General features: G+C 42.8%; 2 protein-coding genes across 3 annotated transcripts; both read left to right on the top strand.

Moving 5' to 3' along the window:
- The first annotated feature begins 668 nt into the window (after positions 1-668).
- Positions 669-2,201, top strand: LOC109763233 (probable BRI1 kinase inhibitor 1). The gene has a single exon (XM_020322083.4). It carries the CDS (start codon positions 1,062-1,064, stop codon positions 1,860-1,862), a length of 801 nt encoding a protein of 266 aa, XP_020177672.1. The 5' UTR covers positions 669-1,061; the 3' UTR covers positions 1,863-2,201.
- Positions 2,202-6,999: 4,798 nt separating this feature from the next.
- LOC109763226 (uncharacterized) lies at positions 7,000-12,927 on the top strand. 2 transcript variants are annotated; one of them, XM_020322075.4, is made up of 10 exons: positions 7,000-7,173; positions 8,248-8,355; positions 8,476-8,552; positions 8,628-8,682; positions 10,452-10,569; positions 10,852-11,000; positions 11,169-11,276; positions 11,390-11,509; positions 12,332-12,505; positions 12,621-12,927. In XM_020322075.4, exons 2-10 carry the CDS (start codon positions 8,287-8,289, stop codon positions 12,720-12,722), a joined length of 972 nt encoding a protein of 323 aa, XP_020177664.1. In that variant the 5' UTR covers positions 7,000-7,173; positions 8,248-8,286; the 3' UTR covers positions 12,723-12,927. The 2 variants fall into 2 exon arrangements, with proteins under 2 accessions (XP_020177664.1, XP_020177665.1); XM_020322076.4 differs by having other exon boundaries at positions 7,064-7,318.
- Positions 12,928-14,395: the final 1,468 nt, after the last annotated feature.

The following is a 14,395-nucleotide window of genomic DNA, read 5'->3' as shown; positions in this document are numbered from 1 at the left end:
TAATCTTAGTGCCAGAAAGGAGATGATGATAATGATGAAAATGAGTTCTACATATACCGACACTAGACGGGTAATAAACACCTTTCGAGTCTTAGAGATCGGATCTATCAAGGTAGCGCCCCGACTTGGTAGCAAAAGTGGTTGATAATGCAGTGGTTCTTGGTAGTGGTGATAGGTGCCAATGCAGCAATGGACAACCTTGATTGAAGAAGGAGGAGAAGAGTGTCGAAGGTTAAAAACAAAAAAAAGTAGGGCTAATCTCGAGGCCGACAAGGCAATGGAGATAATGACAGCAATGAGGTCTACGTGTATTGGCACTAAACATGCAATAAACACCTTTCCAGGCTTAGAGATCAGATCTACCGAGGTACATGGGCGGCCCGACTTGGTATCAGAAGTAGGTAGATGACGCGGTGGGTCTTGGTAGTGGTGACTGGTGACAATGCGGCGATCTCGTTGTTTTTGGTAGTGGTTACGGGGTGGATTTGCAATGATGAGAAAGGAGGAGAAGAAACGAGTAGGGTGATGGATGACATTGAGAGAGGAAGGAGGAGAGGAGGAACGAGGAAAAGGAAGAGGCTGCCTGGAGGAAGGAACAAGAAAACAAAGGCAGGCCGGCAGGGTCGTCGCATTTAAAAGCAAGCGACCGAACATCCCTTGATAGAAATATAAATATATTCCCTCCATCCAAAAATACTTGTCGGAGAAATACACACATCTAGATGTCTCAATTTCTGTAGCAAGTATTCCCGGAGGGAGTACTCAACAAGTCAAGCTGACCGTTTCTTGGATCATGGTGTCAAATATGTCCCTGTTAACGTTACTTTCCGACTTAAATACTAGTCCATATCTGCATTTCTCACTTCATCAGCTTGCTCCTAGCAGTACTACTTGTCTTCTTCACCTGTTGTTTGTCTGTGCTTACCTTCTCCACCTTACAGGTTCCTCGTTCAGCTCTTTTGTGCGTGCCATACTGCGTCCCCCACAATAGCTGCCGACGACCTAACCTGCCTGCCTACCACCACGCGCGCGCGCAAGCACAAACCCTACAGCTCAAAGCCATGGACGCGCCGCGGCCACGGTCGCCTCCTCCTCTGTTCATGCCAACCACGCCTCCCCCAGCCCCACCGCCACCGCCACCGCTATCCTCCTCGCCCTCCCCCGACTTCTCCTTCTCCTTCCCTCCTTTCCCTCCATCGCCTCCACCTTCTCACGTCCACCTCCGCGTCCTTCCGCTTCCGGCCGCCGCCGACATGTCCAGGACACCCCTCGGCCGCGTCGGCAGCGACATCAGCCACAACAACTACGCCAAAGCCAACCACCGTCAAGCCACGAGCCACAGCAGCTGCAGCAGCGATGACAGGGACCGGGCCAAGGCCAGGGCGTCGCCTTTCTTCCCCGGCCTCGGCGGCGCGTGGAGACCAGGCGAGGGCAGAGACGACACGGCCGGCAAGGCCGAGGAGGACAGGAAGAAGGTGAAGGGGAAGAGAGGGCCGCTGGAGGTGGGCCAGCGGGTGAAGAAGTACATGGCGTCCCTGGTGGAGCAGCTGCTCGCCTCCTTCTCCCGGCACGGCGAGCGGGACAGGCGGGGCCAGCGGCGGAGGCCGCACACGTTCTCGGTGAACGGGCCGGGCGCCGCCGCGACGATGGAGCGGGAGCGGTGGAGGCAGAGGCGCGGGCATCTGTCGTCGGCGCCGGCGTCGCTGCGCGCGTCTCCGGTGAACAGCGGCCACCTGTCGGTGGGCGGGTCGCTGGTGAAGGTGTCGACGTCGTCGGAGGAGAGCACGATGGAGGAGCTGCAGAGCGCCATCCAGGCCGCCATCGCGCACTGCAAGAACTCCATCGCCGTGGCCAAGCAGTAGTACGTAGACTAGACTGCCGGGGCCGGCCGGGGCACAGGCAGGCTAGTGTAAATGGTAGGGTAGTGGCGTGGCGTGGCGTGCGTCGCTGCACGCTCCCGACGAGATCGCCATGCGTGCGTATTGCTTCCGTATCACAACACAAGTCCTCGGTGGACAGGTCGCGGATGCGAACTTCACTCTGTTCCACTTCCATCTCAGATTTTCTTGCTTGCGACTGCAAAGATGTAAACAATATTACTATGGAAAATAGCCAAAATAGGTAGTGAGCATTTTTTTTTCGTGTGCGAGCAAAATAGGTAGTGAGCATGTACTATGTCTTTGCAAGATTTTTCTCGCTTATACTTCCGTGGGAAGCTTATTACTCCTACTTGTGTATGTGATCTAATTGACTGGAAAAAAATAATCTTCTTGTCATTTGGAGATTGGAGTGGCCGGTAAATCAACACCGGCTGAGGTTATCTTCCCGTCGGTTTCCATTGACCGGTTGAATAGTTGATGATGCTGACCGTTTCTAGATCCTGATAGTCATAGCCTGACAGTAACTCAACTCTTAATCTTTTTTCCTTCTGGGGGGTAAAATAACTCACATGTTAAACTTGAATACTTGATCCGCAACTCATTCGATCTAACCAGGCCACCAGCATGACGTGGCTTCTTGAGAGTGCCTGGAAAAAAATAGTTAATTGTTATTTGTGACAGTCTTCATGTGCATGAAGAGTTAGAGAGAGCATGCACATGAAGAGTTAGTGCAAAATTGTTTTTACATGGTGGACCTACTTGATGATGTGGACAGTGGCGGATCCAGGACCCAGGCCGCGGGGCCTGGGCCCGGGGCGTGAAGGTTAAGCAGTTCGTTCTCTGTAGCATATTGGACACTGTTTCAACACTGTAGCAAAACTGTAGCAGCTTGGGCCCGGGGCTTAGCCTAATCCTGACTCCGCCCCTGGATGTGGATATGTTACATATTAAGATAAATAAAATAGTGAAGATGAATCTCTTAGATATATACGATACGGTTCAATAGGGCCTAATATTGGTGTTATAGTCAACGATGAGTCCACCGAGCAGACTTCATTAGGGTGCGGCTATGTGCCGCGCGCAATGTCTTCTAGCACAGAGTCGCCTGCATGGAGAGTCGTTGCAGGCCGGCACAGTATCCACGTGGACGTGTCATGCTGATGTCACACGACGTCACCCATGTGGGCCTTTAGAGATACATTGTGTTGGATAAAGCCTAATGATGGTGTTATAGTCAACGAGTCTACTCGACAAACTTCAACATGCTGAAGCCAGTCCTCTTTTTGGACATGCACTAGCGTCAAATACTTGACCCAACACCTGAAGTGAGCCACAAATGGACCGGCCCAATCTGGCGATTTCACTTGAGCGATTTTTCTTGAGTTTTTCTCTTCGTTTTTCATGTTCAGTTTTCTCAAAAAGCAAACCATTGGATTTTATTTTACAAAGCTAGATAAATAAAAACCAATATTGAAAAATAGGAAAAATTGTCAGAAAAAATGTTCAGTATGTATTTAGAAAATTCAGTCTGTACTAAGAAATGTTTTCGTTTTCTATTGATTTTTTTACCATACATTAGAAAAGGTTCACTGCACATAGAAAACAGTTTAGCCTGTATAAATAAAATGATCGCCACATATTAAAATAAGTTCACTATACATTAGAAAAAAATACAGTGTATATTAAAAAGTTATCCGTATATTAATAAATGTTTTTTACGGGGAGTATATTAATAATGTTGTGTATTTGAAATCTTTTCAGCATATATTAGAGAAATGTTTATAGTGCAAAAACTACTATAAACAATTAAAAGTGAGCGAACCAACCTGTGGTTGGATGGTTATATGGACAGTGGTATCCCAACCCACCAGGGTTCAAGTCCTGGTGCTTGCATTTATCCTGAAATTGTTTCAGGATTTCCGGCACTACGCCCTCACTGGGAGGAGACGTTCCCGTCGACTACGAGGCGCCTACGGCGACTTCGTAAAATCTCAAGATGATATACCGGCTCAGTCTCTTGAAGGTGCTCATAGGGGTAGGTGTGCGTGTGTGCGTTCATAGATTAAGTGTATGCGTGTATATATGAGCGCTTGCGTCTGTACTGCGTTAAAAAAATTTACAAGTGAAATGCCCTAAGAAAAAAATCAACCCAGAAAGAAAAAAGAAAAAAGAAAAAGAAAAATACAAAGAAATAAATAATAGTCAGAAATAAAAGTAAAACCAAAATAGAAAATCAAAAGACCCGAAAATAGCCACGAACACCAAAACAAAAAAAACATCAGGCAAAAAGCAGGGACTATATCTCGCTTATTCGCAGATGTAGCCACACCTCGCCTCTGGCGCTCCACTAAACGGGCCGGTCAACAGTGTAGCACCATGGAATGGTCTCCATAAGATTTGCCTTGTGTGTGGTTTTATCTTCTTCTTTTGATATCTCTCAAAAAAACCTTCTTCTTTTGATTCTATGTGTGTTTTTATCGGTTTTCTTCTCTTCATTTTTTTGAATAAAATTTAATCATTTTGAAATTCATGTGGAGCATTTTATTGTAGGAAACATTTTTATTATATTACACAAATATTTTTTAGATTATACAAACATTTTAAAGAATGTCACGATAATCTTTTTTGAAATGTATGCATTTTGTTAACTGGCAGAAGATATTTTTTAATGGTAAGACACATTTTTCATAAATTATATGAACATTATTTTACACTGTATATTATTTTTTCGAATGTCCATAACATACTTGTGAAATACGTGAACATTTTTTGAAATATCACGAACATTTTTTGGATACACATTCAACATTTTATGAATACATGTTAAACATTTTTCGAATACACCTTGAACTTTTTTTGAAATATATGATGAACATTTGTTTTCCAAATACACATTGAACATTTTTTTGAATACACGTTTTATTTTTCAGAAACACGCTGAACAATTTTGGATACACATGGATTATTTTGCAATACATGATGAACGATGTTTTCAAATACTCGTTTGAAATATTTTTGTGTACATGTCAAATATTTTTCAAATTGGCACTGGTATTTTTTAATACATATGAAAACATTTTCTTGGTACAAACAACTTATAAAAATTATGCAAAGTAATGTTTTACACGAGAATTTTTTTAAATGAGCGATGAAAACTTTTAAAAATGTAAATAAATTAATTGTTGGAATATTTTTTTAAAGGAGGATCACCCCCGGCCTCTGCATCAAAATGTTGGGATATATGTATTTAATCAAAAATATATAAACAAATGAAAAAACATGGGATACGTTGTGATGTATGTTGTGCATGCGTTGTGCCAAACTTTCAAAAAAGTGTGGCCTACATTTCACGGCAGAGGCGTCCAGCGTTTGACGGAGTTTATGTATGATGTTGCTTTATTAACATCAGGAAACCTTCTGTTTGAAGAAGAGGCATTGCCTATTGTTGAGGATCTTGTTGTAATATACTGTGTGTTAATGGCTAATGCCCATGGATTCTGCTTGGGTATCGAGCACTTCCTAAGACTCTACGCCACCTCAGCAGCTAGGACTGGAATTGCTTACAATGCATCTGGCCACTGACTGAATTCAAAGTAGGGCCAGTGTATAAAGACCGGCTTATCTCTCTTAAGACTTAGTCCACTTTCTACTAGAATCAGATTTTCTAGTTTGCAAGCAGGTGTGCCAGCTGTAACAAAAACTTACGGCTTAGGTGGATTTCTTTAGTCGGTCTATAATTCAGGCTTTTCTTTATAGGACTCCCGCACAAGTAAGTAGCTAGCAAAACATGGACAAGCTCGTATGAAGCAGATACCCATCCTAACCATCTCAGAGTAGCTCCAATATAACATCACCCGCAAAAAAAACTCCAATACAACATGTCAATAGAGTGAATTATTGCTCCGAGGAATGTCCCACCAGAACCATAATAGATCAAGAACTAGTCGCTAGTACAACTAGGCAAAAAGGTATATATCATTTGTATTATTCCTTAGTGGCTCATGGTTCCAACAACCATTATATTGCTTTCTCTACTATGCATCTTATGGGAGAATTCCTTGTTTGCCCCTTTTTCTCAAAATGTGCTTCCCCATTTGGCCCAAAACAAAATTTTCTCCCCTACTCGACACTACTTGTAAATCTTGTTCACTTTTCTCGTGTACAATTTATTTTTACAGTTGCAACATTTGAAGTGTGTTCAAGCTTTTGAACTTTTAGGCACTTTTTATTTATTTCTTTTTTGTTCTGGACCAAATGGGGAATCACATTTTAAGAAAATTTACAACTTTTAGGCACCGATGAATATGTACAAATTGTTCAATCTCTGATTGTTTTTGTCACTGTAATGTTCAAGTCACGATGGAATGGATGTTCTCTATAGTCTCAAGGTCCACAAGCAACAATGTGTGCATTGTTTGGTTGGAATGGCTTGGCTTTATGCATTTGTATATTTATTGCCTACTTTTATGAAACTGAGAATTCAAGCAGATTTTAAATCACCAGCTGCAAAAATAAATAAATAAGAATGCTGTATTCGTGAATGTCGGTCGTCCTAGGAAAGCATGTAGCCAAACCTGTATAGCTTTGAACGGACACGTTTTTTTGGCTCTGAGGAGTATATGCTCCCTAATGAACAGTAAAATCAAAATAAATAGTAAATAAATTATAATTTTTTTTGCAGATGTTCATATTAGTGTAGGAAGTGTGCTTGAATTTTTTTTAAGTGTAACATTTGGAGGTAATATTTGGCGTTCGGCTTTTTTTTTGCACGGGTCAAAATACTTAAGTTTTCCCTCGGAATTTGCATGTACCATTTGGGTGTGACAATGAACACATCTATTTTTTATTATTTTTTAGATTTTTAAAATCCATTTTTGGCACGCGGGAGCATGTGCTCCCTAGAGCCAAAATGGATTTCCATGAACATATAGGATATATAAACTATTAACATGGGGATTATTGAGATAATTTTTAGATAATTTTGGGATATTTGATTCGTTAGGTACAAGGACAATGAGGCAATAATTAGAAGAAAATAGATGGAAAAATAGATTTGATAATTAGAAATCATGTAAATTTCTAGCTCTTATTTAAAAATACTGTATTAACCAAATTACGTGGTGCCTGGAGCGTTGTTGGGCCGGCCCAGCCGCCATACATGCCGGCGGGCGCGCGACCTGTGTGACTCCGGGACCCCCATTCGCCGCCGTTCTCCCCTCCTCCCGCTCCCAGATCACGCCGCCGCACACGTCGCCGCCGCCGGACGTGTCAGGCGTCCATCTCCGCTGCGGAGGTGAGCACCCCCCCTTATCCATTCCCTCCTCCCCATTTCCACCGTCATCCCCTCCTGCCCCCTCTTCCGTCCGCTGGCGCGCCACTCCCTGCACCCCGTCGCCGTCCATCTCCGTCTACCGGCGCGCCTCCTCGCCGCCGTAGAGGTACTGCTCCCTTCCCCCATTCCACTATCTCTAACCCTCTCTCCCTCTCACTCTGCGTGAATCGCCTGTACAGAAGGATGCACTGCTCTCCCGTCCCCTCCCCCTCATCCTTCTCCCGTCGCTCCTCCCCCTTCTTCTCCTCCTCCCCACGCTCCTCCTCCGTTGCCCGACATCGCCGCCCACTCTCCTCATCCCACGTTTCTCTGCCCTTGTACAACTGTGTTATTGTGGCTAGGATGCATTTTCTGGACCATGGTCTGTCTGTGCATTGCCGACCTGATTTGGGACTTATTTTGATCTAAGTTGCTGCTGCCGACTACCTTAGATGCAGTGCCAGTGTGATGCAACTGTTTGGCCTATGATTTCTTTGTAGAAATGTGCTTATATATGATTCCATGCTAAAACTGATCGCAGCTGATGTTTATGTATGATGATACCATGTCTTTGTTGCTTAGTTTGTCAGAGGTGCAAGTATGATTATCTTAAATGATGGCGTTTTTCTGTTGGGCTTGGATCATTTATGTGAATGTAATCATGTATAAACAGTGGAGGCAACAATCAATGTCTAGATTTTTTTAGATGGACGGCATCAGCAAGAAAACGGCAAATGCTAATACTGCGAGCTGTAGGCTTGGTTGCTGTTTCGTGTTCATACATGGCCATGATAGTTACAAGGGCTAGAATTAGGAACTATCGTGTTCTGATCACCTACGGACCTATGCATGAGAGCGACATGGCTAGGATGTCAAATTTACGTTTTATCTACTACTGCAATGGCACAAATTGCCGCAACCAGCTTAGGATGAGTAGGGCGCCATTTTTTAACTTGTGTACATTGTTCCGTGATAGGAAATTGTTGAAATACCCATTCCTATCCACGAGGTCAAATGGGACTTCTTATCACTTTCTTCCCCTCTTTGTTTGTGCAGGCCACTGCTGCCGCTGGGAAACCTTAATCGCCAGCAGCCATGTCCATCAGATCTCTCATCGTCGCATCCAGGTCCAGATATGCCCTTGCCGCTTCCACCATCTCTCAGGTTAGGTGCCCCTCCTCCGCGTTTCCTCGAGCTCTTTCTTTACAACAGAAGCAGAACACTGATTCACAATATCTTTGAACTGATCTGATGTGTTTTACTGCACGTTGTCTGATTGATCAGGCAACTTCCAGGGCGCACCAGCACGCCTGCGTGCCTCCTCTGCTCTCGGGGCTTGGACCACTCGTGCGCGCCTTTAGGTACAGTCTGTGATGCCAGCCTGCCTCTTGCTTGTGGAAAGAGCTGAATGAATTGTTCGTGCTATATGTGTGCAGCTCAAGCGCTGCAGTAGCAGATGTCAATTCAGGTGTCCGTGTCATGGAGGGGCAGGTGTGTTACTCCCCTCCCTAAATCTATCATGTTCTGCTAATTGTGTGTGAGTGTACGATCCATTTCTAAGTTTGTAGTAGCTAGAAGAATATGCGCACTTCGCCTTGCTGGCTAGTGTGGCCCTGGCTGATGTGCTGTTTAGAACCACTTCAAAATGTTGCTTTAATACTATATGTGTATAATGAGCTGATATCCATATATGTATAGTTTAGCAGACAGAAAAAATAGCACCTCTTTTTCTTGGTCCGAATAAATGCAAGTACATTAGATAATCAAACCAGAATGCTATTACCGAGGTGGGATGGGTCTATTCTATCTAGGCGATACATTGCATTAGTTAAATTGAACCACACACCATAATATATTGTACTTTGTGGACGTTATATGAGCCTTATAGGTTTACGGCGTTGCCCTACTTTCCCTGAATATATAATGAACAATCCACGAATACATGCATTATGATTTTGGTAGACATTATCCGCCTTGTGCTTCACCAAAAACACCATAGTTAAACCCTTGTAACGTAAACGCTGGGGAGGTTTGACACACACTTTATAAGCCACCCTCCTTCACTTAGGCAAGGGTTCGCACACACTGTAATCTGACATCCATACGCAGAGAAAAAGCTCCTGGAGCACAGGACGTAGGGTCTTTACCTCCGCCGCGAGGGGCCTGAACCTGCAAAAGCTTCTGTGTCACACTTGCACCTAGCGTGATCCAGCTACTACCCTGCCCCTCTCTCGTACTGTCAGGACTTCCCTCACGACACTCTCTGACTCCCCAGGTCGCCGCCACCGTTGCGTCCTCTCCACCTGGCGCCAGCCGATGCACGCCCTCGCATGTGCTGCATCCCTCCTGCGTCGAGCCATGGCCTGCCTGCCCCAGCTCGGCGCCATCGGCTGCGACACCCCGCTCCTCGCCAAGGTCTTGTTCTTGTACCCCATCCTCCCCATGTCTGTCACGTTGGTGCTCCGTGAGGCTAGTGCGACGTGCTCCACCAGTTCGAATACGTGAGAGTTAGACCGCATTTGGCTCATTGGATTGGTAGGGTTTTACAGGGGTTTTAGAAACTATGGATTTGGGCGTCTCTGTTGGGATGGTACCAAGATCCCATCGATCAGTCAGGATTTGTGGAGCAATTGACACTGATTTTTGGGCGGTTTGGGTCACATTCCTGATATATGGAAGAAGAAATCGGCTATGCTGCTATGTGCTATCTACCCTAAGAAATTAGTTTTGGGTAATTTTTCTTCTTACTTTTCACCACCCGAGGGGCATATATTACTGAACAGCTTCCACAAGTACAGTGGCAGAACAATAGAATTAAATCGCTAAACAGAGTGCTTGTTTTAACCGGATTACAATCAACAGTAATTAAGACAGGATGCTAAATAACTGAACTTGTACCTCACTTGTTTGGTGTCGATAGATGTATGTGCTAAAACTGCCCCTCCTTCTACGACCTGACAGATGACCAGATACCACTTTGTGAACAGATTTTGTAATGGGTTTTATTCCTGGTCGCTTCTAGTTTGGAAATGTAGCGTTTGATTGAGTGTGATTGGGGTTAGGTATCAACTTACTCGGGGGTACTTCTAGATCCAGATAGCAATGATTAACAAATATGGGCTTGCTTGAGTTCTATCTCAGTAATGATTAGCAAATAGCAACAATGTGTTATGTTCAAAAGTTGGTTTTCTGTATCTTGGCTATATTTCATGGCATGTGATTCTAGTTCTGCCTTCTCAGCTAGCTTTCTTCATTTGCAGATTTTGCCAAATGTCTACTCCAAAGGGTATTCTACTCTTTTGGCTCCAGCAAATGAAGCGCTGATTCCACCGGAACTTCTATCTAGCAAGACTGTCTGGACACCAGACCGAGAGCTTGGTGTGTTTCTAGTGTTCCTTATCCATCTGTTGCTATGACAATGCTGTTTCTCTTGAGTGCCCTATGGGCTATTTTTATCTAACTGACAGAGATTTCTTCGTTAACTCTGCGCTCTTTGATTGAAAATTTAGCTTCACTGAACAAGATTTTTCATAATGGGACTGAACTTGATGTCACTTTTTATGTAGTTCAATTGTATCATAATTGGCTAATGGAAAGCTATATATATATATTATTTTCACATTATGCTGAGTTGTAAGTAATATTAATATTTTATTACAGGGCAGTATGAGGACCTAGTAGCTAGAGTAACAAACTTCCATAATGAGGACAATGGATTCATGGTTTTGGATGGTGATGTTTTTGATGTTCCAATTAGGAAGGATATCGTTCACAGGGTAGTAAGGTGGCAGCTTGCTAAAAGGCAACAGGTGCACACTACGATCTCACTTGTTCTGTTGATTGACTTCAGCTCACAAGCTCCCAAATCATGTGATCTGTATGTTGGGTGTAATATTAGTTACATTCTTAAGTTCAGATATTTAAGTTCTATCTTTCTAATGCACGTTTCGATAATTGCATGCACCTGTCTTTAACAGGGGACACACTCAACTAAAACTATCAGTGAAGTGAGCGGCACAGGACGAAAGCCTTACAAGCAAAAAGGAACTGGAAGAGCACGTCATGGAACATTGCGTGGTTGTCAGGTTATACTACCCTATCTTGACATTCCTCCATTCATATAAATGGTATTGAATAGGCTCCGGAGATATCTCATCTTGTTTGAGCTCCAACTAATTTAAGATTCAAACTGAAACAGTTTCGAGGAGGTGCAACTATGCATGGCCCGAAACCACGAAGCCATGCATTCAAGTTGCAGAAGAAAGTACGACGTCTGGGACTTAAGATAGCCTTGTCTGCTAGAACAGCTGAGGGGAAGGTATCTGCTGCCTTACTGAATCATTGTGTATCTTCCTGGATGTTCTTGTGTAGAGTTAGCTCCTTCCTTGTTCCAAGATAACTATTTCTGTTACAAAATGAATTCTGCATTAAATCATGAACCCTTGTTTAGTACTAGAATGCTTCGGGCCACAGTAATGATCATGCTTATTACTACCTCTGTACCATAATATAAGACGTTTTTGCAGTTCTAATTGAATTGCAAAAACGTATTATATTATGGCACGGAGGGAGTATTTGCTAGAACTATGCGAGAATTAATGTGCTGTTTCAGAAGCTGTTGATCAGCATGTCACTATGAAACTGTTTTGCTATGTTTTATGCTTTCTAGATCCTTTCACGATATTTTGTACTTTATAGATCCTTCCTGAAATTCAGAGAACAGATCACTTACCCCTAGTTCTAATGGAGCATGAACTAGTTGTACTTTTTGATCAATATCATGTGTTTGTAGAATGGTTTCTCTGACTGCCTTGTCTTCTTAGACGGTTTACTTTTAGGTTGTCGCTTATGAGATGTAACATTGAGATGGTATTGTTTCCGCGGCTTCTTGAAAGAGTAAAAGCTATTGAAATCTATCGAGCAGTGTGTGACAATAAATTTGGTTTATGCAATGTTATTTTCTTCTGGTGCTGCTCCCAAAAATTCTCGAGCACACAAAGTGACAAAGGAAAAACTTGACCATCAGTTACCCTGAACGCAAATACGTATATATGAGTCGGTCTGGATCTCTCCATTCGAAACCATTCTTCGCAGTAAATACATATGCATGTATAGTTTACTTGACCATGTTTTATTGTAGCTCTGCATCTTTGAGGACCTAGAAGTCCCTAGCCACAAGACGAAAAACATCGTGCAGTACATCAAGCAGATGGATGACACGAAGAAGGTTTTGTTGGTGGATGGAGGCGACATTGATAAGAAGTTAAAGCTGGCCACTAAAAATCTTCACTACGTGAATGTCATTCCTTCGATTGTAAGTGTCTGGGTACCTCAGCGGCTTAACAATGATGAACAGTCCCATTGTGGTTTTCACAGCAGATATTTTGACCCGAGAAGATTGTGCTGATGTTTCGCATCTTCAAATGCAGGGCCTCAATGTCTACAGCATCCTGCAGCATGACACCCTCGTAATGACTCGGGAAGCCATCAACAGAATCGTTGAGCGGATGCACACCCCCATCAGCCGCTAGCAAAGCAGGGCTTCAAATAACCTTGCTATGCATACGACATCTTTTATCCAGTTTTGGTACAGCCGTTCATGTGTAGGCGAAAGTGCAGCCCAACCCTTTGATTATCTGTTGTAAGGAAAACGTAGCACTAGTGTTTTGTTGCAGACGCTTTAATGAGAAATGCTATGGAGAACCTGCGTCCATCAGCAGTCGTTCGCTTTTTCTACATCCCCTTCATAATACACTAGAGGACTGTGCTTGCTTTGCCGCGCCGTTCTTCACTCGTGGGGTTAACTTTTTTTTTTCTCTAGCAGGTTATTGTGGATGATTGTTTTGTTTTGATTTTCCATGGCTTGGATTTTAATTATGTTTGATGGTGTTTTTTTAATTCGTATATCGTGTTGTGTTGCCGTTAGATATGGTATTTATTCTAAGAGGAGTGTGGGGTTGTTCAGCTCGTGTTTGTGGTTTCTTTACATGTTTGGGCCTCGGTGTCAGTTGGTGGTGGTTGTGATGTCCTGGGGAGCTCTTATTTCGCGTGGGAACCATGTAACTGTTGACATACATTGGCTGACCTTTTTTTTTTTGAGACATACATTGGCTGACCTGTGCACCTCTTGCTCGCTGAGCTTGGCTTCCTTCTTCGCTGGCTAGCCTAAGTTTTTTTTTTTGCTTGCCCCACACTTTAAGCTAGAAGAAACAGCTATCATACTTTTTATTTGAAAAAGTCCATTTAATCAAAAGAAGTTAACGTTTAATAATATTTTTTTTCGAGAAAACGTTTAAAATATTGTGAATGAAAAAACATAAATTTTAAAGTATATTCACAAAATTTTAAAATATTCATGGATTTCAATATTTGTGAATTTGAAAAAGGTCCGCAGATTAAAAATTGATCCTTTGCAGGTTTAATCTTTTTTTTTTGCGGGGCTTTGCAGGTTTTATCTTGTTAGTATAGGTTAGCAGAGTGAGGGGTCAGGGGTGCGGGTTCTCCTATTCTCTGCTCATTGCGAAGATTAGTTCTGAAAATGCATGGTGGGCCGGCGGCCCATGTAGAGCTTGATACAAACAGAGACAATATTGTTTGTTCAGTCGGTTTTTAGTTATAGTTCATTTCGGCGTTCTCTTTTGCATTTTAAAGATTTTTCATGAATTTCAAAAGATATTCATGAATTTTAACATATTCGTGAGTTGAAAAACATTTGTAAATTTAAACAGTAAAATAAAATAAAAACAAGATGGAAGAACAAGAAAAAATAAAACCCAAGAAAAACACCGATAAATCATGTCTCGAGAAAATCATGAATGAGACGGATAAACACAAGAAAAACGCTCTTAGCGTGTACAGTGCGAGGCGAAGAAGCTAAATGGGTCAAGGCCCAAGCGCGGCAAGGGTGTAAAGAATGGAAAATAAGGACATGGAGTATCTGCTCATGAGCTCAAATGCACCTTGATGAACAATAAAATAAAAAAATAGTAAAAAAATTCAAACAATTCTGAATTTGTTTTGGTATACTTCGACAAATGTTTTGTGTGCTCGCAAAATTTCAGCATGAAATGACATTCGTGGAAGTCGTGGCAAAAAAAAAAACAAAATTGATACTCCAAAAATGCTAGTTTTGAAAATATTTTTGAGTACCGATTTATTTTTTTGCCACGACTTTCACGAATGTCATTTTGTGCTGAAATTTGTT

This window comes from Aegilops tauschii, chromosome 5 (genome assembly GCF_002575655.3).
Source record: "Aegilops tauschii subsp. strangulata cultivar AL8/78 chromosome 5, Aet v6.0, whole genome shotgun sequence".
Lineage (NCBI taxonomy): Eukaryota > Viridiplantae > Streptophyta > Magnoliopsida > Poales > Poaceae > Aegilops > Aegilops tauschii.
The sequence above is the reverse complement of the archived record's forward strand: the minus strand, read 5'-3'. Positions and strand labels throughout refer to the sequence as shown.